Source organism: Taeniopygia guttata, chromosome 6 (assembly GCF_048771995.1).
Source record: "Taeniopygia guttata chromosome 6, bTaeGut7.mat, whole genome shotgun sequence".
Lineage (NCBI taxonomy): Eukaryota > Metazoa > Chordata > Aves > Passeriformes > Estrildidae > Taeniopygia > Taeniopygia guttata.
Window position 1 is genome coordinate 23,480,780 of NC_133031.1, and position 24,241 is coordinate 23,505,020.

Below are 24,241 nucleotides of genomic sequence, written 5' to 3' on the forward strand. Positions count from 1 at the left end.
CTCCTCAGAGCGGAGGGGGGACGCTTCGTCCTTCCCCTCACGCCGTCCCTCGCGGACTGCCCCGTCTCACACCGGGATCCCCGCGCCCCTCACGGGAGGGGGAACCGAGGGGGGGGCGCGCGCGTGCGAGCGCGGCGGCGGCAGCTGCGGCGAACCGGGGGGAGGCGGGGGGGGGGGAGCGCGCACGCACGCAGCACGCACGCGCTCGCGGCGGGGGGGAAACGGGACGCCCCGCGCACGCGCAGAGGCGCCCCCACCCGCCCGCCGCCGGCGCAGCCGCCCCCGCCCCCGCCCCCGCTCCCGCTCCACCGCCGCGGCCCCCGCCCCGAGCGCCCCGAGCGCCCCCGCCGCCGCCGCCGCCGCCGCCGCTGCTGCTGCCGCCGCCGCTCCGCCGATTCGCGGCGCGCCCGCCCGCCCGCCGCTGGCCGCGGCGCTACCCGCCGCCCGCCGCGCCGGAGCCCCCGGCGCGCCGCCCATGCGAGACCCCCGTGGCCCGGGCAGCGCGCAGCGACCCCCGGCCGGGCCAGGCATGTGAAGATGTCAGTGGGCTGTGCATGCCCTGGTGAGTGGTGCGGGGCGGGGGCTGCCCCTTGGGCTGGGGTCCCCGCGGCATCGGGGCTGGGTGGGGAGCTGGGGGCCACCTACGGGGTGGGGGCCCCACTGGTGTATGGGTCCGGCTGTGGGGCCGGGGTCCTCATTGCATTGGTGTTGCTGTCCTGCTTTGGGGCTGAGATCTCCAGCTACGGGACTGGGGTCTCCGTGGCATTGGTGTTGGGGTCTCCATGGCCTTGGTGTCTCCGTGGCATTAATGATGGGATCTCTTAAGGCATTGGTGGTGGAGTCCAGCTATGGGGATCGGTTCTCCAGGGTACTGGTCTCTGGGACTGCATGGCATTGGTGCTGGGATCTGGCTATGGGGCTGAAGTCTTCACGGTGTTGGTGCTGGGGTCTCCATGGCATTGATGCTGGCATCTGGCATTGGTGCTGGAGTCTCGGTGGTACTGGTGCTGGGGTTTGGTTATGGGGCTGGGTTCCTGGGGCATGGCTGCTGGGAGCTGAATACAACACAGGTGGCTTTCAGTGTAGCTGCTGAGGTTTGGGCATGGTGCTGGTGCTGGGGATAAGCTATGGGTGTCAGCAAGGTGTGGAGACTGGAGTCCTAGTCACTGTGGTGAGGCTATTGGGTCCAACCATGGGTGTGAGGTCTCCATGGTATGGACTGTTGGAATCCAGCTGAAGGGCTGGAGTTCCTAGAGCATGGATGCTTGGGTCTATCTGTGGGATTGGAACCCCATTGCATGGGTGCTGGGATGTGGCTGTGAGGCTAGGACTCCACGGCATGGGTGCTGGAATTCCTATGGCATGGATGCTGAGATGTGTTGGACAAAGAGATCTGGGACTCAAGAGCACATGGGTGCTGGTACCAGCCTGGAACTGGGACCCCACTGGCAGAGTGCTGCAGGGGCATTGGGCAGGCATGCAGGTGGCACTGTCAAGAGTGTCTCCGAAGTGCCTCTGTGGCCAGAGCAATAGGTCTGTGGGGTGCTACAGCTCCCCGTGTGGGTGAGGCACAGTGTCCCTGCAGAGGCTTGGCAATGGATGCTGTATGGCCTCCCGCCATGGCCATTGTGGGGTGTCTGCTGGAGAGCTTGTTCCTAATTCTGGATCCTGCGGGCTAGCAAGGTGGCAGGACTACATAGGCGGTGTGATGAGTTGGTGAGGTCTCAGCACCTGGGAGGGTGCTGCCGCAGGGATACTTGTCTGCACGCCTGGGCTTGGGGGCAGGTTTGGGGCAGCTGGTCTGGCTGCATTGCTTGCTGCCGCGTGCAGAATGTTGCCGTGCCAGAAGCAAGGCAGGGCAGGGGTCTCAGAGGGCTGCTGGAACCTTGTCCAGCAGCAGCTCCCCGTGGTGCTGGCCAGCAGATGGGAGCCAAGTTTGGGGGGCCCTGGGGAGAGGGTTTTGCCATTTCCCTGGGCATCTGTCACATGGGGTCCCTGTGGGGGGACAGCAGGGACGCTCCTCAGCCCAGTTCCCGTGGCAGCATCGCTGTGGTCCCGAGAGAGCCTCCTGCCAGGCCAGAACCCCGTGCTGGGGGGCTGCTGGAGGCAGTGGGGCGCTGTGACAGCACACGGTTCCTGTGCCTCCCCCGGAGCCGCCTCTGCCGAGGGATTTGCAGCTGTATAAGCGGGGTGGGGAAGGGGTGCCCCTGCAAGGCGGCCCCCGGCCCCTGCGCTGCCTGCGCCTCGCCGCCGTGTTTCTATGAAGGCAGGCGGCCCCTTCCCCCATCCTCCTCCTCCTCCTCCTCCTCCTCCTCCATCTCCCACTGGAAGCTGCCAGAGCGCTGCTTCCTCAAGCAGAAAGTCACGTGAACCTCCCTGCGAGCCAGGCCGAGCAGCCACAGCACCCGCCCCGCAGGCACCCCGCACCGAGGGCACCGCACCCCTCCCGAACCCCCAGCCTTGGCGGGGGTCCCGCCTCGCTGGGGCGAAGGCCGTGTGACCCAGCGCTGGGGCCCCATCCTATTCCCCGGGAGCTGGCCGCACGCCACTGGGAATGTCATCGGCATGTTGGTGGGTGCAAAGAGGGGGGTCCTCCCTCGGTGCAGGGATGGGGAGCTGTGGGGTCACCCCTCAGCTGGGAGTATCCCTGTGGATGGCTTCATGTGTTGTGTCCCCCCCACGCCGCCCCTGCCTGTTGCCCCAGGGCAGGGAGGACACGAAGCTGCTGTGCAGTGTTGCCGTGCAATGTGCGTGTGCCCCCCGCATCTTCCTCCGCTCCCCCGCTGGGGCTGGGTGGCACATCGAGAGCCTGCGCCCCCTCCCCCTTCCCCTCCCCGGACTGTTTATCGGAATATAGAAAAAACAAGCTCTGCCGCTGGCCTCCCGCCAGCCAGAAACATTTAATGAGCCGCTCTGCCCAGGCTGCTCTTCAGGGCTGCATTAACTTGGAGGAGTTTCCTGCTTGGGAGCTGCTGCCGAGGAGGTTTTGGCTGCTCCCCTTCCAAGTTGTGCCCTCCCAGAGGAAAGATGTACCCCTTGTCATCCCTGGGGGTGCATCCTGTCCCACTGCAGCTCTTCTTGCACCTCTCCAGAGATGTTTCCCTGCTCCTTTCTTCTGAGAGCTTTGGAACAGGGAGGCTGCTCAGCTGGGAGCTCGATGCACTCTTGTGCCCGAGGATGGTGAGGAGCTGCTGGGCTAGTGGAGGCCTGAGGGAGGTTTTGCCCCCCACCTCAGATATGGAGAGGTGAGCAGCAAGAGTGTAATGGGCTCAGAGAGGAGGTGGCAGCGGCTGGGGCAGCAGCTGTCTGGTGCTGGTGCCGGTGGTGCTGTGCCCAGGGCTGCTTGGAGCAGGGCCGGCAGACAGGTCTTGGCATCCAGACCCCAGCAGGGCCCTGACCCCTGGGGCACCTCTCACTCTCCCAGCATGCTCTGCACTTTCTTCCTTAATTATTTTTATTATTATCATTGTTTTTCCCCCTGTAGTGATGGTGTCAGTGCAGAGGGGGAGGAGGGGAGCAAAGCAGAGTGGAGCTGTTCTCCCTCCCTGCGGGTCTGGCTCCAGCTTCATGGCAGGGAAGCAACTTTCCCAAGGTCAGCACCTTCCCTGGGACACCTTGCAGAGAACTAGCTTGTGCACCCCTCTGGCAGGAGGGAGAGCTTCCCAAGCCACATGCTTTGGGTCCCGGGATGGACATATCCAGCCAGGGCACGGCCCATTGCCGTATCCCTCCCTTCTGCCGAGCTGGCGCCGTGCATCCCCCACTGTCACGAGGCCGAGCTGTGCCACATGCCTTCTGCGACAGATGCGCTGGGAAAGGGATGGCAGCGAGCGGGCTGAGTGCTGCGGCGGGGGGGCCACCAGCCCTGACCTGTGTGGGCTCTGTCTCCCAAACACCCCCAGGGTGCCTGGCACCTTGGGGTGCCCCTGGGCCTGTTGGGGACGAGGGGAGCAGTAGGGGTCCCGAGGCCTCATTGTGCATATTGATGTGCTCTAGTCCAGGCTTTCTTCATGTTACTAGTGATGTTTGGATTAAACATGTTACTTGCCCTGTGCCCCTCAGCAGCGAAGTGCCTGACAGTAGGATACCCTGTGTGCTGCGTGTCCTGCCCACTTCTGGCATGCTGTGGCAAAGTCGTGATGGGTTGTGGCTGTGTGATGCTCAGTGAGGGGATTCCTCAGGGGTCTTGTTGTTGGTGTGATGCACCATCACAGTGCTCCTTGGAGCCAGTGTGAGCTCACCCTGGATTTGCCTGGAGAATCCTACATGGGCTAGTGCCACAACAATGCCAGCGGCTTCAGCACTGTGTATTTGCACTGGGCCCCAAGTTTATTCCAGGAATGTTGTTACCTGCTCGACACAAACTGCTGTGAAAGCTGTTCCCTGGGGAGTGAGGGCATGCCCCTGGGGGATGGGACCTCCAGTGCAGGGAGGTACCCTTGTGGCCAGGAATGCACTGTGTGCCCCCAGGCAGGGCAGGAGCCGAAGCAGCTCAATTGTCCCTTGCCCATCCCTTTGTGTCAGATCACTCGATTTCATGCCACCCTCTCCTCCCCCACTCTGCTCTGAGATTCTCCGGCCATATCCGTGTTGCTAGAACATGCCAGGCGTGGAACTGCGTGGTGTGGGAGCATGGTGCCCATGCACAACAACTGTTGGTGTGTCCTGGTGCCCCAGCTGCACTGTCGGCGAGAGCCCCCAGCTCTGTGCAGGGGGACACTGAGCCCTGGGGCTGCCGTTGTGCACGTGTGGGTGCACCCCAGGGCCTGGGCAGCAGTGGGTGTGGGGACAGCTCCTCGGGTGGTGGGGTGCAGGCAGGATGGGGCTGGGTGACCGTTATCAGCTGCCCGCAGGCTGCGGCTGTGGTTTCCTGCTGGTGCCGGGGGGAGGGTGCTGGGGAGCAGGCAAGGCTGCCAGGGGGCTGCCGGGCCCCACCTGGAGCAGGGATGGTGGCAGTAGCTGCCCGTCTCCCAGGGTCTTTGCTGGGCAGAGCTTGGGTGGCTGCAGCAGGGGTGATGCTTGGTAGGTTTTGGGAGGTTCACTGCTGCGTGCTCATGGGGGTGTGGGAAAGTGGGCTGTGCACCGTTGTTGGATGTCCCTTTTGAGCATGGGTGCTGGTGGAACTCAGGAGTCTCCAAAACTGTCAGACCAGCCTCCCAGTGCAGCTCACCCCCTTCTCTCCTGGGCAGGTCATGGATGGGAATGAACGTTAAACCCGAGACATAATCTCCTCTGTGGCAGGCGCTGGCCTCTGTCCAGCCCTGACCCGCCCTGCCCACAGGGCCACTGATAACACTCTGCCTGCACCCCTCTATTGCTACTTCCTTTGGGGGGCCCTGTGGGATGTAGCTCCAGCCCCCCTTTTTCAGGGTGTCTCTCTGCCCCGGCTTTATAGAACTGACAGTCAGGTAGCAGAGGTTACCCTGCACCAAGGTGACAGTGCCTGTGCCCCACGATGCACCCATGGTTGAGAGGGTGGCACACAGGGGGTGGGAGGGCCTCAGGCCCTGTACTGCACACCAAGGGACAGGCGTTTGTATGCAGCCAGGTTTCTGCAGTACAGCCTAGGTGGATGTACATAGTTCTTGCAGCCCAAGCCAGGTTGGGACATTCTACAGCAGCCAATTGCACCAACCTCTGCTCTGCTATGTGCATTCTCCTCCAGCCACGGTCTTGTACACCCTGGGGGTCTCCCTTACAGGACAGAGGTTGCCCCTGCCTGCTGTGAGTAGCTGCAGGATGGTGGGTGCCAGCTTTTGTCTACACCAGTTCCTGCCTCCATACTAGGAGCCCGTGGCAACTCGTGGCATTGCAGGCATGCAACTCTGCTGGGCATGGGGCAGGTCCAGGCACCCCGACCTGCCTGCTTCGACTGGCCCAGGGTGAGCCTGGGGCAGCTGCGGGCAGGGGCAGGCAGGAGCATGGCAGCAGGAGCTCTCTCCCTGCTGGGGATGGCAACACGGGGCTGCTGGAGGAACCTGATGTGGTGTGGCATTGCATGGAGTTGGGAATGGGGGTGCTGCCTGGGTATGGAGAGTGCCAGGCTGCCAAAAGTCCTTGTGGAGGGGCATTTCCCTGCTGAGGCTGGGGAGATGTCATTATGCTCCTCCCAGCTTGGTGCCCCTGCCAAATCCTTCGGGCAGCCACGGCATGCCGAGTCGCCCTGCCTGCTGCCAGCGCCTGCGCAGCAGGAGGCTTGGACGGTGCCAGGGTTCCCCCCCAGAACCCCAGGCTGCCCCCGAGTGGCATAGATGGGGCTCTGTGACAGTCCCTACAGGAACTGGACCTGGAGCTGTGGGAGCTGCCATCACCATCCCACCGTGGCTGTGTCCCTGCTTGGCCTAGCTGGTGGGGAGGAGGCAGCTGCTAACAGGAAGGACACGCATGTTAGCAACAAAAACACGGCAGTGAGAGGAAGCAGAAGCAATGCATTATTGATGGAGCTATTTGATGCTGCTATATTCGGAGAGCTGCTCCGGAGTGTTCAGCAGCACCGTGTGGGGGGGTGGCAGAGGGTGGGCTCAGCTGGTGGAGTTACCTGCTTCGAGTCAACCATGTACAGCCGTGGCCCTGTAAGATGTCCCTTACCTTCTCCCAGGGGAGCTTCTAGTGTGGGAGGGCACAGTGACATGTGGGTACCAGGAGAGATGGCAGCCTTAGTAGGTGGGGGTTTGGTGGGTGGCAGCTCCTGGCTATGTAAATCTCTGATGGATGCCAAGGGTCCTCTGTGGCTTGAGAGACAAGAGTGGAGGGAATGCGGGGGGAACAGTGGGCCAGGCACCAGGGTGCTCTCTGACCAGGGCTGAGTTCCTGTAGTTGCAGGGCTAGGTGTTGAGGATTCTGCTTTGGTTGTCTTTGAAGCAGCAATGCCTGTCCCTTGGAAGGTTGATGGTCTTCTTGGGGGACAGAGGTCAGGCACAGGATGCTGGGGCTGTGCAGCCATGCTGCACGTCACCCCCTCCCTGCTGTGGGTTCCCAGGCCAGGAAAGGGGCTGTAAAACGAACCATTCTTGTAACATGAGAGAATCCACCTGGAGGCTTTGGAGGAGCCTTAAAACCCTGCAGCTCTGGCAGGCTGACCCTGGGCTTCTGCAGGGGAACTGGGGCTCACTGCTGTGGGTGGTCATCCTGGGGCTGAGGTCTTGCAGGATGTGCATTTTGGCATCTCAGGGACAACACAGGAACGCTGTGGGGCATTTCTCTGGTGCTGGTGCCATGGGGAAACCCCATTCTAGCAGGATGTGTCAAAGCTTGCTTGTGGACTGCACCTTCCCCTTGGAGCCTGTAGGCAGCCCAGTGGTCATGAGATTGACCCACGACACCAGAACAAGGTGTGATGTGAGGGTGGACACCCCATATGAACCTCATGCACTCCAGGGTTCTGCACCCCGCTGTTACCTTTCTCCACATCCTATTGTTTTGGAGAGGACAGGCGCCAATGCGTGCACTTGGTTGCTGCTTGTCCACTGCTCACATACTCAGATTGATTCCTCTGTCCTATGCAGGATGCTCAAGATGTGGCCCTGTAACTTCTCATCCTGCTCTGGCAGCTTTTCCCCAGCCCCTTGGCTTTATTTCTGCCTCTGGGTGTCTGGAAGTGGTTCTGGTTTTGAAGGGTTAATCCCAGGAGCCCCCAGGATCTGCTGCCTGCCTGGCATGACTCACAGTGTAGTTTCCAGCCTCCCCCAAACCTCCTCTGGAGAGATGGATCTGTGGCTTCTCTAGCCAAAAATGGGGGCCCCTCCTGCTCCAGAACTCCCTTTTTATCTGGTCATGCATAGCTTTAGGGAGGAGAGAAGCCCCTCCTTGAGAAACAGGGAAACAAAGCATATTTCTGTTTGAAGGATGGTAGGATTTGAGGGATTGGCTCTTGTGTTCTGGAAAGGGGGGGCTCCAGTATGCATGCTGTGCTGCAGGCTGCGTCTGCATACATGCAATGGTGCCCAGGTCTGGCTGCTGTTTGGACAAGTCCGTGAGGTTTGGAAGTGCCAGACCAGTCCATCTCCCAGTGAAGGCTGTACTGTTTGCAGAGCTAGCAGATTTTTATTATTATTTTTTATGTAAGCGCGTGTCTGCGTCCTTGCTCTACGCCTGCGCTTGCCAGGGCCCCGGCCGGGTGTCAGTATGAGCATGCCCTGCCTCCTGCCCTGCTCGCCTGGGATCCCTCAGGCACACTCTGCAGGCACACCAAGCCATAGCCACAGGGATCAGAGACCTCGACATCCCCTGGCTACACTGGTCCCCACCGGGCTCTTCCCACCCGTTTGCCTGGGATGTGTCCTGTGCTCACTCCTGCTGCTGAGCTGCTGCCAGCTCCTGGGCTCAGACCTGTACCGGGTGTTGGATCAGGGCTGGGCTTTGGGGAGACCAGGCAGGCATGGGGCCCTTGCTAGGGGGAGAGTGGAGGCTGTGATCTGGGGGATGTAGTGCCCTACCACAAAAACTGGGTAGCCCTCTGCTCCCCTCACAGTGTGGGCATGAGCACTTTGTGAGGAAGGGGCTCCCCCACACCGTTGCTGCCACACACGCTTCCCAGCTGCATCCCAGCCCTTCTGCTCTCCATCCAGCATCTATTTAATTATTAACTCGGCTATAACCATAAACAGCTGGGGCTGCTGCAGCCACGTGGACCAGTCCAGCGCTGTCGTCAGAGCTGAGCAGGGACACGTGAGCAGTCCCGGAGGGCTGCTGAGCCCCGGGATAAATTGCTCCAGGCATGTTTGCTGTGGATGCACTGGGCCAGGCTACGGGGCCTGGGGATGAATGGAGGCTGCTTTCTTATCCCCTGGCCATGGCACTGGTGCCAGGAGTCTCTAATATGGGGACAAAATGCCCCTTTTTTCACAGTTTTGCAGTATTTTGCAGTAGCAGTGTGGTGGCTGGTTGTGCCATGTGTGTCTTTGTGCCTTGGAGTGGGAATGGGGTGCAGGTGGACTGTGTTTAATGGCAGTCTTGGCCAGGAGGGCTGTGCCACCCTGTAGCTGTCACCAGCATTGCAGCCAGCACTTTTTTTGGCCTAATGATGGTGGGGGTCAGCATACTGCAGCTCCATCTCACCCAGTGCCACAAGATTTGGGCTGGCAGGAGGACAAGGCAGTAAAGGGCCATCATGCTGGGGCACTCGCAGCATCCCTGTGCCCAGTTATCAAGGCATGGGTACCTCCAGCTGCATGTGCCTTTCACAGAGGAGGATGTCACAGAGGTTTTTGGGTTTACAGTGAGTTTTTCTCTCTGTAAATCTAGGGTTTACAAAGAATTTTGGTATATTTAGCTATGTGGCTGTGGAAAATGATACTTCAGGGTGGTCTGCAAGAGGAAGGGGAAATTATGTTGGTGCGATGTGGAGCAGGACAGGGTTGGAGCCTTGCTCAGCTGATGAGTGTGAGGGACAGGAGTAAGAGGAGGCTGCCTCTTACTCTTCAGTACTGGTCTGAGACAGCAACATGCCTGGGGAGCAGAGGGCTGCCCCCAGTCTTCAAGTGCAGGGCTTTGGGGGTACACAAGCACAGAGGGGAGGAAATCCCCAAGAACTTGTGGATGAGGTTTTAAACCCGCCATGTCTGCTCTGTTGGGTGGAGGGGGGATGCGGGGAAGCAAGTGTGCTTGGCAGGATCCAACTGGTTGTACCTGCATTACCCCAAGGCTTGGGGAGGGGATTGGGTGCGCGCCTGGCCCTGCAAGCAGGGCGATGTGGGAGGGTGTGCGTGCCCCAGGCATGGGTGCACACCCAGCCGGGGCTGTGCCGGGAGGCCTTTGGGAAGGCATGCAAGTGCACGCCAGCCCATCGGCGGCGTGAACACCAGCCCTTGTGTGCAGGGTGAGCTGTAGCAGCACACGTGTGTGTGTGTGTGTGTGTGTGTGTGTGTGTGTGTGTGTGTGTGTGTGTGTGTGTGTGTGTGTGTGTGTGTGTGTTGAGGCCATGGGCTTGCCGGCTGGGCTGGCAGCAGAGGTCTGTGCCAGGCTGACTTGCCAGGGCAGGAGCAGAAGCTGCAAGAGGCAGATATGGGGCAGAAGGGGAATGGGAAACTTGGAAGTTTTTTTATAACGGAAATTTTCATAATGGAGTTTTTTGTAAAATCTTCTAACTGGAAGAGGTTGCAGTTTTATCAAGGAAAGGAGACTCTGGGAGTATGATGGCAATTGCAAATTGGAACATTTTGTTTCTCATCCCACCCTCCCAAACAAACTGCTTGTATTTTTCTTTTCTCGTCCGAAACTGGGGGAAAGGGAAACAAGTTTCAAAAAGAAAACCAAAAAATCCTGAAAAAACTTCAGACACCCCAAAACGAAGCTCGGGAAAAGGTCTATTTTTATTCAAACTTTCGCAGTAGGGAAGGAATCCTTGCCCTTGCCGGTGCCGAGCTCCTCGGCGGGACACGGCTCCCTCATCCCCATCCCGGGGAGTGCCTGTACCGGCGCGGGGCCGGGGGGCAGCTCTGCGGGGACCCCCTTTCGGGCGTCAGCCCGGGCCCGTGGGCCCCCGGGCGGCGCGGGGCGGGGGAGCCGGTGCGGGGGGAGCGGGCCCCGCCGCCGCCGCCGCAGCCATTGTGGTCCCGGCCGCGGCGCAGACAAAGGAAGCGCCCCCGCCCCGCCCCGCGCCCCGCCCGCCCCGCCCCGCGGCGGCCCCGCGCCGCCCGCCCGCCGCCGCCGCGCCGCCGCCGGACCCCCGCCCGCCGCCGCGCCGTGAGTCACCCCGCCCCCCCGCGCCCCCTTCCCCCCCCGCGCAAGTTTCCCGGTCCCCCCCCGCCCCGGTGGCGGCCCCGCTCGGGCGGCGGAGGTGAGGGCCGGGGTCCCGCCTGCGCCGCCCCCGCGTCTGCGAAGTTGTGCGCGGCCGCACCGCGCCGCCGCTCCCCACCGGGGCCTCGTACGGCCCGGGGTCCCCGCGGCAGCCCCCTACCCGCTCTCTGTTCCCCCGGCACGGCTCTCCCTGTCCCCAGCTCCCCTCTCCCTCCTCGGCTTCCCTCTCCATCCTTACCCAGTTCTCCTGTCCCTCATCCCTCCCCAGCTGCTCAGTGCATCCTTGGCCCCTCAGCTCGTTCCCTCCCCTCCAGCTCTCTTGTCTGTCCTCTCCCTCCCTGCCTATGGTGTTCCTCCCTTCCCCTGGCTCCCCTTTCTTTCCACCATCTATTGGCTTTTGGAGAGTCACCCCCAGCCTGGTGGGGTGCTGCCAGCAGCCCCCATGCCCTGCTGTGCCCTGCTTCATCCCAGTCCGTAGCTCCCTTTGTTCTTCTCCGGGTTCTTTTCCCTGCCGAAGCCCCTTGACAGCTGCCCCACACCCTCCTGGTCCCCCTGCCTGTGCTGTCACTGGGTTTATGGGGCCAGTGCCCGGCGCTTGGGGCTGCTCACCTGCTGCACCTCACTGCTTGCTGCAACTTCATCCTTGCTTACAGCTCAGAGGGTCCCACCAGCCTCCACGGGTGCAAAGGGAATAAAAGATCCAAGGGGTGCAAACACATGAGGGCTGCTCATCTTTCAAAAGCTGCCTTGCTGGGTGACCAAACACAGGGGGCCATGGTCACAGGGGGCTCATTCTCCCTGGCAGATAAAGCACTGGCTTGACCTGGGGCAGCCAGAAGTGGAGACCAAGCTGAGGGTGAGCACAGCATCCTCAGGAGTGGGTTAGACCCAGCAGCTCCAGTTTAGGAGTCAGCATGGATGCCAGGGCTGTGGAGGGGTGTCTTAGCTTGGCTGGTGTTTTCCTGGGGCCCCTTTGGTAGAGCCTGCTGTGGTAGGCTGCCCTGATCTCGGGTGTCTGGACTACTAGTCCCTGCCAGCCCGCCTGCTCGGGATGGGTGATAAGCACTACTGGGGCTCCCTTGGCTTGGGCAGCCCCCAATCCCATCCCTGCAGCCTCAGCTGGCAGGAACCTGCTGAGCCACTGCCATCCCTAGCCAAAGCCAGTGCTGCAGCAGGAGCCAAAACCAGAGGTGTCAGCCGCTCTCAGGGTGAGGTGTGAGCGAGGGGTTCCAAGGCTGTGGGGTTAACAGGGAGTCACCTTCTGGGGGCACACAGTGTGCACTTACCCCACACTGCAAACCGTCACCTGCTTTCTTCTCACCAGGAGGGTCTGAGCCTGCTCGAGGCTGGGCCAGGCAGGTGTGAGAACAAGTGCCCTGTCCCAGGGTCTTCCCAGTTGTTCTCCACGTGCTTTCCATAGCACCTTGTCTGAGCAGGTTTGCAGCGACTCCTCCAGTGCTGGTCAGGTATCTATTGGTTCTTACTGCTACGGTTGCAAGTGTGGGTAAATATCAGTGTCCTTGTTCCTTTAAAGCCTTAGGTTTTGGAGTGTTCTCATTGTGGGGAAATTAAGGTTTTCACTGAAATAGAACTGAATATGGTTTTTCCACTCCCGATGCTGTAGAAATCCCAGCGATCTGAGCAGCGCTTAAAGACTGAGTAGTGCTGAGCAGAATGACATAAAGTTGTGTTGCCTCAAAGTGGAAAACTTGTGATCTAAGGGGAATAGGCTGGTGCTGGAAGGTTTGGTGACACAAAGGTTTTGCTGCTGTTTGGTGACTTTTCCTCTCACCAGGAGCAGGTCACAATCCATGTAAAATAGGAAAAGGACAGTGAAAAGCCACAGAAGTTCAGTTGAAGCAAAGGTGCCCTAGGCTGGGGACCTGGAGCCACTTTCAGCTTCTTTTCAGAGAGCAGCAATAGCTGGAGGGCCTGAGCTTGCCCAGCTCCTCAGGACGTGGGAGCAGAGGATGATATGGACCAGTCCAGCCCCAGCACTCCGTTCCTGTTCCATGGCTGGCAGGATGGCAGTAGTGCTTGGCCCAGAGTGGTCTCTCTCGGTGTGCCCTCTTTCATGTGCTTGCAGCTCTGCACTGGTGTGATTTGACATCTGCATTAACAATACGAACCTGAGGTCCTATGTGGTGGTGGCAGAACAGGATTGCACTTCTCCCGGCCCTCTCCCTTGGAAACCTCCCATTCTCTGAGTGATCTGGGGGACAGGGTGCTCCTGCTGTTGTTTGCTCTGTGTGTGTGTTTGTGGGTTGTCACGCTTGCCGCATGAGGTTTGCTGCCCCGTGGGTTGCTGTTGTCGTGTGGAGTTGTTACCAGGGATGCTGGGGTAAGAGGGTTTCCCTGGGGCTGGGTTCCTCATGCCTTCAGGAGCACTAGGCAGGTGTGCTTGACCGTACCATGTCCTTTTGCTTCCTGTAGTTTTGGCCCCATCCTGCACTGGTTGTCCAAAGGGCTGGCACCAGTGGCAGCATGTGCTGCCTGTGCAGAGGTGCGAATCCAACAACCACTGCATTTGCTCTGTCCCCAGTGCTGCCGGCAGCCTGCGTGTCCCTCGTTCAGCCACTTCCATATTGCCTTTTAACCAAGTACTGAGAAGAGAGAAGTTCTGCTTGAGCAGGAGGGCAGAGCCTTGCCCTGGCAGCTCGAAGAAGCAATGGAGGTGCTTTGTAAGCTGCACTGAGTAGGTTCCCGCCTTGCTCGCACTGTCCCTCCTCTCCACGGGCAGTCCGGTCCCTGTGGCAGGCGCTGCACGCCAGCCTCATGGTTTCCCCCCGGGCGCACGCTGCCCCAGCGAGGCCAGCTGGATCCTCGCCGCGGGAGTTATCCAGCTTTTATCCCCCCTCCGGAGCGGGCGGCTGGCCGGCTGCCAGGGCTGCGGGGCTCCACCTAGGAGGCAACATGGAGCAAGCACGGCGGCCGGCGGCAGGGCCGCCTCTCTGGAGACTACGCGTCCCGGCGTGCCCGGCAGCGGCGGGAGCGAGGGGAGCGTTGCATCCCGGGATGGCGAATCTCCATGCGCCACGTGGGGCTGACAGCCTCCTGAGCCCGGGGCTGGGGTCTGCTGTGCCTCCCCTCCTCTCAGTGTAAGGACAGACCTCAGCCTCTTGCTGTCTGCTTCCCTGCACTGTGGCTCTCGACTCCGACTCTCCCGGGCGGGTCTTGTCCCTGTGGAGGGCTGCCCTGAGCAACAAGCCCACAATACCATGCAGAGCTGTGGAGTTTTGTGCCACCATGTGCGTGGCAGGCAAGCGTCTGTGAGCAGGGATGTTGGCTTCATGTTCTGCAGGGCCATCGGTATGGTTAGCTGTAACTGAATTTTTCTGTGTTGCCACAAAGCCTAGAAAACCTTTGATGATGAAAATCCGAGTTTGTCAGGAGGCTTTTATTCTAGGTAAGCTGACAGGGTTTTTTTCCCAGCCCCGTGGTTCCCACACGACATTGTTCATTTGTTTGCCAGTGCTGCGCGGATGCGTGCTGCAGGAGGGATGTGAGCCTGGTCGCTGCAGGGTGGCAGGGCTCCAGGGTGAATGGGTTTGGGAGAGAGGGAAAGTGTCTGAAAATTTGAAAGGTGCATTTCTGAGGCTGAAAGCGACAGCGTTTGATTATGGATCATCTTTGAGACAGTGAACTGAAAGGAGTAATTAGGGACAGTGGGATATTTCCCTGAGAGTTGCAGGAAATGACTGCCTCATGGTAAGTTGATAGTAGTGGAGCTGAAACTGGGTTATCTGTGGGATTGCATCTGGGGCTTGCAGCCGCGGACGTGATTCAATTTTCTGGCTGTTTTGCAATTGGCAGGGTGTGCTTTTCTCCCTTTTTTCCTCCTGAAGAATTCCCCATTTACATGTCTGAATCATCTAAGGAAGAAAATGGGAAAGGGGAGACTCCTGCTGTCCCTAGGTACTGCAGGGCAGTGCAGTTCCCTGGGGCCCCAGCTGAATGTCCAGCTCCAGAGGATGCCTTCCTGGGAGACCCTGGACCCTGGCAGAGCTGGGCCTGTGGGGATTACGCTGAGCCCTGACCTGCAAATCCACATCCCAGCCAGGTTCTCCTCACCTGATGCTTTCAGATGGCACTGCTTTGCATCCTGCATCAAGATTGTCACTTTGTAATAATTAGCTGCAGGTAATTATCCCGTCTCTGGCTGTCCCCCTAAACTTGTGACCCAATCTGCAGAGAAGAGCACCCTTGGGTTCAGATGCTTTGTGTGCTAATGGGGAGGACTTTTGCACTAATATTGCAGGATGTGATCTGGGGCTGGGACACCATGCACGCGGTGTGGTGTGGGCAGGGAGGCAGCTTGTGGTCCACATGAGCTCTGTGCAGCTTGGGAAAAGTGAGAGAGTAAATCCCTGCATGCAGCTGGATTGCATGCAGTGGTGATGCAGGTTTTGCCTTCTGACAGGTCAGGACCAGGCAGTGTCCTGGTTGGGGTCAGCCTCTGGATGTCACTGAGTCCGTGGCACATGGTCTCCTCCAAAAGTTGTACCTCGTCTTCCCTGGAGAGTCCAGTCTCATGGGAGCTTCTGCTTCACCAGTTGTGCAACTTTAAAGCAAACGGGCTTTCTGCAAATTGATATTGCCACTGATAATGTCTCAGGCCGTGTCTTGGTGGGTTCCACCTGGGCTCCTGTGGGCTTAACAACAGCATCAGGGCTTGCAGCTGGCCTCTCCGAATCCCCTCTATTCCAAAGAAAAGGAGAAAGAAGAGGTGAAGGCAGGCTTGTGGGGGCAGACAGTGGTCTGCTCCATGTGCCTCTGCCTGTCCCAGTCACTCTGAGTACTTTGTGTTTGCCTCCCAGCCCTGCCAACTTCCTAGACACCAGGCACTGTCACTGGGCAAAACCACGTGAATTATTTGAGAAGCTGCCCTGCACCTAGTCCCAGATAGCACCCTCATGCCAGTGGTACTGGCCTGGGAAGATGTATTTCTTCCCGCTATCAGGGCGCCTACACCCCATCGAGGCAGCCCTACGAAACAATGCCTCTATTTACACTTTAAAGCCTCGTTAGGCAGCCAGGAAACAGGCATGGAGCATTCCGGGAAGCACCGGCTGCCTTTAGCGAAGGCTGGCCTCTTTTCTTCCTGGGCTGCTGGGAGGAGCAGGACACTCTCCGGCTGAGCTGTAACCCTGCTGCCCCTTTCAAACCCCACTTCTTCATTTTTTTTCATCATTTATGTTTTTAGCCTCTTCCTTGTTGGTGAGCTTTGCTGGTTACACAGAGAGCACACTGGCTGCCCAGACAGGGGTGGCTCTTGTCTGGTAGCAGGGCACCAATTCCTGCCAGCAGCCACAGGTATAGGAGGAACAAGATGATGCTGCTTTGCCTTTGTCCATCAAAGAGCAGTTCTTTGCTATTTGATGATGAACTGAAGTTATGGGAGCTCAGGCAGGGCTTTTCTCCCTGCCTTCCATGTCCCCTGCCCAGGCAGGCTGCTCCATGGTGCTGGTTTCGACTCACAGTACCCTGCTATCTCCTGGCTGTGTTGGCTCTGTGAGGTGTCCACCGTTCTTTTGGTGCCTTGGGAAATCTGATGTTCCTCAGCTCTGTGAACTTGGCTGGGATGTGAATCATTCCTGTTCCAGCAAACCCACCAGAGAGTGCACCAGAAGTGTACCAGCTTTCCTCATAGGGCTGATAGTTCACAAGCAGGAACAGCAAAGGAGAAGGCACGTGGAGGGTTGGGCAGTGCTGGGCTGTATATGAGTGACGGGCAGAGCACCTGCTTTCTGTTCCCTGGGCAGTCGCCCACCTGGAGCTGTTTACTTGCCCACGCTTTTGCAGCAGGTCTGTGGACCTGGCCTCGGCCGAGGATGCTGAGCTGTGAGATCCCTTCCTGGGCTTCCCTTCTCCCACGCCTCCACACTGAAGAGGAGCCATGGAGCCACCCACCTGGCCACAAGCACTGCGCTGTTTGCCCAGACCTGCCTGGGCCGGTAGATCAGCAGCTGCAGCGTCAGCCTGGTTTTTTCCCTTGCTGAATGTTTTTGTGTCACTGAGCCAGCACCTTTGAGCGGTCACAGGAAGCATCTCATGTTGCCTTGTGTTCCACAGGGGCATTGCATGCTCAGCCACCAAGCAGCATCCCTGTTTGCACGAAGCCTGCCTGCATCACCTGTCCTGTGCTCAAAGCAGGAGGCAGAGCAGGAGTGTGCAGAAAGAGTAGCTAGGGCCAGGCACTTGGGATGGGCCACATCCTGCGTGTCAGTGTCACTGCACCTGGCTGGACAGGGCTTGTAGGCAGCTGGGGCAGTATGAAGAAAAGAGGTGGTGATGGAGGGATGTCCCACACCAGGCATCATGACCTATGTGTGAGTAAAGTATTGTTCCTGCTGCTGTAAAGTAATTGTATTACTGCATGTAATGTGTGCAGTGTGTCTACAGTGAATGCAGTATTTGGACAGCTTGTATCAAATCCTGAGGCTATTTTTAGTGTTATTTCAAACCACTGCATCCAGTGACATATTTTACGCTGCATTAAAAATAATACTTAGGATGCCAGTCTTGCTGAGGTCACATAACAGGCTTCTCTCCGCTCCTCTAGATCCTGACACAGGTCACTCAGAGCTCCAAAAGCAGTGTGTCTGCATATTAACCTGCTGGGAAAGCCCCAGGATGGAAGTGGAGCCTTGGGTAGAAGTGATGGCCTGGCTCATCTGCTGTCCCACCTCCAGCAGCAGGGAGCTAGGGAAGAGCATGAGAAGCACAATGGATGGAGAGTGATATGTCTCCCTGGTCTCACCACCCCAGGAGACCTTCCTGCATCCTGAAAAACAAGATGGGGACTGAGGACAACAAGAAGCCTTGGGAATTTAGTCTTCCTATGTCTCATCAGTGAATAAAAACAGAATTGAAGGATGAGACCTGCTGGGTCTGATTTTTTTCTGCCCCTCAGGACATGATGACCAGCAGTGCTTCAGCCACTTCTGTCTCTGCCTAATGAAATTGTTTGTTTTCAACAGAAGTTTGGGAGTTTTCGGAAGTTTCCTATGTGCTGAACATGGTTCACTGTCATGTTGTATAACAACAGAATGGAGGAAATAGAAATGCTGTGTTTCTAGTACAGTTTGGACTGAATTATTGCCTGTTAGGCAGAAGTTGATGTGGATAAAGCAGAAAGCAAAACCCCTCTGCAGCAGCAACTGACTAGCACCGAACTCCCTATCAAAACTTGTTTTATCTATGAAAACATTCAGTAAGAGCAAGGGGCTGACACTGTTAGCAGCCATATGAGAAATTGTGCCATGTCCCACTTATCCTCACCGCAGGCGGGCAGGAGTGGGAACGGTGAGCCACAGCTGAGTGGCTGGGCTGGCTCCAGCCCCACAGGACTGGAGATCCTGCTGAGTGCTGGAGAGGAGCTGGGTTCAGCTGCTGTGGGGAAACGTGGTGAAAAGGCCCCCAGAAAATCAAAAAATAAAACACTTATTTCCCCCGTTGCAAGTTGGATTTAATGCTTGGGAGGTGACCCCTTCTATTTTTGACCAGCCCTTGCTCAGCAGTGTGTGCAATCCCTGTGACTGCTGACTTGGGGTCCCAGATGGCTCGGCAGGGGTGAAGGTGATGCCTTGGTTATTCACCTCTGTTGGCTAACGAGCTCTTTGTTGCAACAAGCTGGACATCTTGGGTCCCTGAGCTGATGGCACTGCTTTTCTTGACTCTGATGTTTCTTACTCCCCTCTTGTATCCATCGTGGTCGAGCTGCTGCTCCAATCCTGCCCGGCGCCCTTCTGCACAGTGAGGCCGTGGAGTGGAACCTAGGGGTGCAGTGGTGTGTCTGGCGCCTCTGGGACGCTTCCTTCCCCTGCTGGGTTTGCTTTCTGCAGTGGCAATCCTGGCAGTTGGTGTTCCCGGGGCTGTGTGCAGCCGATGGGGACCCCGCCTTGGCCCCGGCCGGCTCCGGGCCCAGCCTGCGGCGGGACGGGCAGACGTGTCTGTGCGCGGCGGGGCCGGCTGAGCCGGTGGAGCCGGAGCTGCCTGGCAGCTCGCCCGCTGCTGCGCCCATCCAGGTCAGCCCGTCTGCCCGCCCGCCTGCCCGCCGGGAGGGAGCCGCGTGCCTCAGCAGCATCCTGGCGCAGCGTGCCGGGTCCTGCCAGCAGCCGCTGCTCCCGGAACCTGCCCTTGTGCTGGGAGTGGGCTGGTGAGCGTGGGAGCCCCTTGCTGCTGGCTCTGCCTGGCAAACCTTATGTCTTCTATTCTGGGGCCCCAGGTTGTTTTCAGGAAGTGTGCTGGTTTCACACAGTATGTGCTCCGTTGCAGACCCCATCACACCCATCCCCATCTATGGGCTCTTTGTCCTTTGCCCTGGTGCTGTGGTGGGCAGTGAGGCTTTGGGGTGGTTTGATCACAGCTGGGGGCTGGTGTGTGGGATCTCTCTGTCCGCCTGGATCCGGGTGGCCACTGGCCTGCCTGAGCGGCAGATGGTGGCTGCCTGGGGACCCGCCATCCATCCCTCTGGGCAATTATTCACCCGTCACCATGACGATAGAAAGGTCAGCAAAAAGATCCTGTGTGATTCCGGGGTTGGTCAGTGGGATTAGGAGCAGTGTGGGAGGGAGGGTTAGGGCCCAGCCAGCTCCTCTTCAGGCTCACCAGCTGGACTGTCCCCCTCGGGCACATCCTCAGAGCCCAGCTAGCTGAGAACTGACAAACTCTGGGTACCAGTGAGAAACCCTTGGGATGCGGTTGGGCCCCTCTGGCTGCTGATCCTGAGAGTTCAGCCTTGACCCTGTGAGTTCCATCCTGCACAGGGGAGGCCTGGACCTGTATGTGGGATGAAGCAAGTAGGCTGACATCAGGGGGGAAGAAGAGGAGGGATGGGGCTGTGCTGATGGAGGTTTGACTGGTGCATCCTTATGCCTCCTCTTCCTCCTCTTCCTCCTCTTCCTCCTCTTCCTCCTCTTCCTTCTCTTCCTCCTCCTCCTTGCAGCAGCAGCAGATCTCTCCTCACAGGGTGCCCCCGACTGACCCATGTCCCCTCTCTCTCTCCAGGCTGTTCCTCTAAGTCGTTCAAGCTGTACTCGCCAAAGGAGCCCCCGAACGGCAACGCCTTCCCTCCCTTCCACCCAGGCACCATGCTGGATCGAGATGTGGGGTGAGCTGGGGCCCAGGGAGGGCTCTGCAATGTCAAGGACACTCTGCAGTTTGCACCCCAGGGTCTCTGTGTTATGCTTCCCAGAAGCAAACAGAGGCTGCAGTGCATGGAGTTCAGTTAGCACAAGAGCAAAGAGGGAATTGGAGCAGGCACAGTGTTAGTGGGTTGAAAATAAGTGATATTTGGAATGAAGGAAGCCTCCAGGTCCTGACCTCTGTCAGGCCTTTGCTTGACCAAGCCCCTGGGATGACAAGGAGCCCTCCCAGCTCCTGCCAAAACAGCCCCTTCTTCAGTGCCTTTGCTGCCTGGCACCAGTCACTGCTGCAGAGGAGCTGGGTATGTCCCCAAGGAGCAGTTGGCTAGGTCTCAGGAGTGGAGGAGCCAATGATGTGGGATCAGAGCCCAGTTTCGGGCTACAGCTCGCCCCATGAGGCTATCAAATATTGGCAGCCAGAGTACAGTCTGCACTGTGGGTAGTCACTCAGCTCCAGTGAGCCTGACTGCCTGCTGTAGCCAGGGAAGTAGGAGCTGTGGTGAGCAGGGAGATCCCTGCTAGCACTGACGTGCCTGCATTTCTTTTCACTGCTAGACCTACTCCTATGTACCCACCGACGTACCTGGAGCCTGGAATCGGGTAAGCATGGGGGGCTGGTGTGAGCCCTGCCTGGGGGGAGCTGGTGCCTGTGGTGGGGGTGCCACATCAGGGCCAGCATGCTGGCTGGCTGGGGCTTTTGGGAGGATTGCTCAGACTCTGCCAGCCCTGGAGTGGCTGTATGTGTTCCCCCTGTGGGCTCAGGACCCCTCCACACCCTGTGGCTGCCTTCCCCTCTGATGGCTTGCTGTGCTCTCTGGGCAGGAGGCACACGCCGTACGGGAACCAGACCGACTACAGGATATTTGAGCTCAACAAGCGGCTGCAGAACTGGACAGAGGTAGGCACCTGGGAGGGTGAGGGTTGGCCAGGGCCATATTTTGGCAGTGGGGGCCCTCACCACCTTCTCCCACATGTGGCTGTGGGACAGGGCTTATCACCCCCATCTCCGAGCGCAGTCTTCTGTTGGTTGAGCACATGGCTGCCGTGCCTGGCAGCCAGTGTCTGTCTGTCTCTCTCTCCTCCCCATAACATAGCATCTTTCTGCCATTCCCAGGAATGTGACAATCTGTGGTGGGATGCCTTCACTACAGAGTTCTTTGAGGATGATGCCATGTTAACAATCACTTTCTGCTTGGAGGATGGACCAAAGAGATACAGTGAGTACCAGCTTGAGCCCTCCTTCCTAAGGGCATTGCCCTTCAGCAGGAGACAGTTGTGTGCTATGGGGGATGTGGGTAGGGTGTCAGAGCTCAGCTGTTTCCATCCAGAAGGTATGGGGGGACCGTCATCATGTACATTCCAAGGAACATCTGGATGAGCTGGGTTTACTGACCTTATTTTCCTCTTTCTCCTGCTGCAGCGATTGGCCGGACTCTGATTCCCCGTTACTTCCGCAGCATCTTTGAAGGGGGAGCCACAGAGCTGTACTACGTGCTCAAGCACCCCAAGGAATCCTTCCACAACAACTTTGTCTCGCTGGACTGTGACCAGTGCACCATGGTCACCCAGCACGGCAAGCCCATGTTCACCCAGGTACTGCCTGCACCTGCAGCTTCTGCTGCCCTTCCTGCCTTGGTTTTTTGTGCCCTCTTGCTGGCTACAGTCCCACGGGACTGTGCATTTTGGGCTTGTGGTTATCGCTTCTGCTGAGATTCATGAGAGGCAGAGGCAAGCCACTGTGAGTGTGTTCCAGTGTGCAGCAGTGGGTTCCCAGGGGATCTGGGCTGGGGAAAGCTGTGGCAGCCTGTGCCTGACTCTGTGCTCTTCCCGCCCAGGTGTGTGTGGAGGGGCGGCTCTACCTGGAGTTCATGTTTGATGACATGATGAGGATAAAGACGTGGCATTTCAGCATCCGCCAGCATCGAGAACTTATTCCCCGCAGCATCCTTGCCATGCATGTGAGTACAGCTCCAGGAGCTCCCCTGGGCATGAACAACACAGGGCTGCTGAGCTCCTCAGGGTGCTGTGCAGGTGGGGGACCTCAACCCAGTCATGCATCACAGGCCAGGGCATGGGAGGGCTGTTCCCAGCCTGGATGCAGCTGAGCTTTCTGTCCCTCTTGCTCCTAGGCACAGGATCCCCAGATGCTGGACCAGTTATCCAAGAACATCACACGCTGTGGGCTCTCAAACTCCACACTCAACTACCTCCGAGTAAGTGTAGAGTGAGGGGAGGAGGGTTGCAGCTCTGCCATGTCTTGTGCTCTCAGCTGTCTGATGCTTGGTTGGCCGGGAGTGTGGGTAGGCTGCAAGGCTGGCTTTGTGAAAGGGATCTTGTGGGGGGGGGTGTAGAGAGCTATGGGGCAGTGGGTCTGCCAAATCCCATAAATTTACAGCATGGCTTGGGTAGTTGCAGCACAGATGCCTGCCTGTAGAGGTGTTAGGGTTATGGGGTCTCCATTTTGCTGGGTCTCAGAGCATTGCAGTCTAACCCAGGGTTTGTTCTTGCAGCTCTGTGTAATCCTAGAACCAATGCAGGAGCTCATGTCACGGCACAAGACCTACAGCCTCAGTCCCCGAGACTGCCTCAAGACTTGCCTCTTCCAGAAGTGGCAGCGGATGGTCGCTCCGCCCGGTGAGTCTCACACTGCCTGCTGTGCTGCCTGGGGTCTCTGGGACTGCCTGCTCAGGCCCTGCCCTTGGTGCAGGCTTCTCCCAGCCCCAGAGCTGTTCTTGGCTTTGTTTTATAAGGCTGGGGGTGGTGAACCAGGCATTTGGCTGCTTTCTATGCTGGTCTGCCTTCCCAGTGGAGCAGAGCAGGGCTGCGGGCAGCCAGTGCTCCCTGCCTCGAGGCTGCCAGCTGCTTGCAGAAAGCAAATCAGGGATGGAAATGTTCCTGCCCCCTCACCTGTCCTCTGGTCTGGGAGACAGCAAAGCTGTGGAGGTGAGGAGGGTGGTGATACAGCCTGGAGGGGGAATGTGTTCCTTGAAGAAGTAGGGTTTGCATAAAAGGGCCTGGAGGGGCACCGGCTTCCTCTTGTTGGGACTGACCATGTATGTCTCCATCCTTCACCAGCCGAGCCAGCACGGCAGCAGCCCAGCAAGCGCCGGAAAAGGAAGATGTCCGGGGGCAGCACCATGAGCTCTGGTGGGGGAAACACCAACAACAGCAACAGCAAGAAGAAGAGCCCAGCCAGCACCTTTGCCCTGTCCAGTCAGGTACCTGTAAGCATCCCGTTTCCATTCTCTCTTCCTGCTCTGGGATGGAGGGGAGGGTTCTCTGCCCCTGGGAGCTGCTAGGGGGAATCCCCCAGGGACTACCTATCTGAGCCACCCCAGTTCTGCCCATGCGATGGGAAAAAAGAAGGAGGGCGTGTCCCAGCTGCCTTCCCTGAGTCCCTTTGCTCTCCTTCAAGGGAGTGAGGATGTGTTTGCCCCACTCAGTGCCCAAACTCAGGTTCTGCAGCGGAGATGAGGAAGTGGCCCTACAGCTGGGGAAAGGGGCTGTGCTGATGAGAGGGGGGTCTAGCGGCCCAGGCTCCCCCCACCTCGATTATGTTTCGGGACCGTCTCCCCTTTCAGGATGTGATGGTGGTAGGCGAGCCCACGCTGATGGGGGGGGAGTTTGGGGACGAGGACGAGCGCCTCATCACCCGGCTGGAGAACACGCAGTTTGACGCCGCCAACGGCATCGACGATGAGGACAGCTTCAACAACTCGCCGGCGCTGGGGGCCAACAGCCCCTGGAACAGCAAACCGCCCTCCAGCCAGGAGAGCAAGTCAGAGAACCCCACGTCGCAGGCGTCGCAGTAACGGTCCCCCGCCGCCCCGTGGACTCAGTCCCAACCAATCTACCTGTACATTTGCAACGGAGAGTGACTGGGAAGCGGCGAGGTACCGGGGGCGGATCAGCGCCGCGTGAATGATGGGGTGCACGGCCCGGGGTGCGCACCCCAGCCGTCACCCCCGCCGCCTCCCCGCACCCCACGCCTGCCTCCCTGACGGACCCCAGGGCAGGGGTGGGTTTCCGGGGCTGTAGCTTCATTATTCCCCCTTCGCTCTTCTTTTCTGCTTCTTGCCCAGAGAGCTTCTCATCCCTGTCCCAACATGCCCAACCCCTCCCTGCCGAGCGAGGGGGAATTAGTGGGGAGGTGTTGGCAGCGGCTGGCGTTACCAGATGCCATGTGTTGGGGCCTGGCACAGTGCAGAGACCCTCCTCCTCCCTGGGCCCTATGGCTGGTGTTTGCTGAGCAGCCACTTGCAGTGGGGCTGGCTGGGAGGGGCAGTGATGGAAAGCCTTCCCTGTGCCTCGGGCTCTGCACGGAGTTTCCTCCTGCCGGGGTCAGATTCTGCAGTGCT

The 24,241-nt window shown here is 58.9% G+C and overlaps 1 protein-coding gene across 3 annotated transcripts; it reads left to right on the top strand.

Annotated features, from left to right (window-relative positions):
• Nucleotides 1-323: 323 nt before the first annotated feature.
• Nucleotides 324-23,831, top strand: LDB1 (LIM domain binding 1). 3 transcript variants are annotated; one of them, XM_030276251.4, is made up of 11 exons: nt 324-562; nt 19,747-19,849; nt 20,439-20,483; nt 20,706-20,781; nt 20,998-21,100; nt 21,304-21,476; nt 21,719-21,841; nt 22,013-22,096; nt 22,394-22,517; nt 22,959-23,107; nt 23,465-23,831. In XM_030276251.4, the coding sequence occupies exons 1-11, from the start codon at nt 538-540 to the stop codon at nt 23,693-23,695; spliced, it is 1,236 nt and encodes a 411-aa protein (XP_030132111.1). In that variant the 5' UTR covers nt 324-537; the 3' UTR covers nt 23,696-23,831. The 3 variants fall into 3 exon arrangements, with proteins under 3 accessions (XP_030132111.1, XP_030132112.1, XP_072787290.1); XM_030276252.4 differs by having other exon boundaries at nt 22,959-23,101; XM_072931189.1 differs by lacking the exon at nt 324-562 and adding an exon at nt 10,664-10,683.
• Nucleotides 23,832-24,241: the final 410 nt, after the last annotated feature.

Excerpts from the sequence above, each read along its gene's own strand:
- LDB1 (XM_030276251.4), top strand. The coding sequence starts at position 538 with ATGTCAGTGGGCTGTGCATGCCCTG. Across the intron at positions 20,782-20,997 it reads GGCTGCAGAACTGGACAGAG|GAATGTGACAATCTGTGGTG; the intron begins GTAGGCACCTGG and ends TGCCATTCCCAG. Across the intron at positions 22,097-22,393 it reads CCACACTCAACTACCTCCGA|CTCTGTGTAATCCTAGAACC; the intron begins GTAAGTGTAGAG and ends TTGTTCTTGCAG.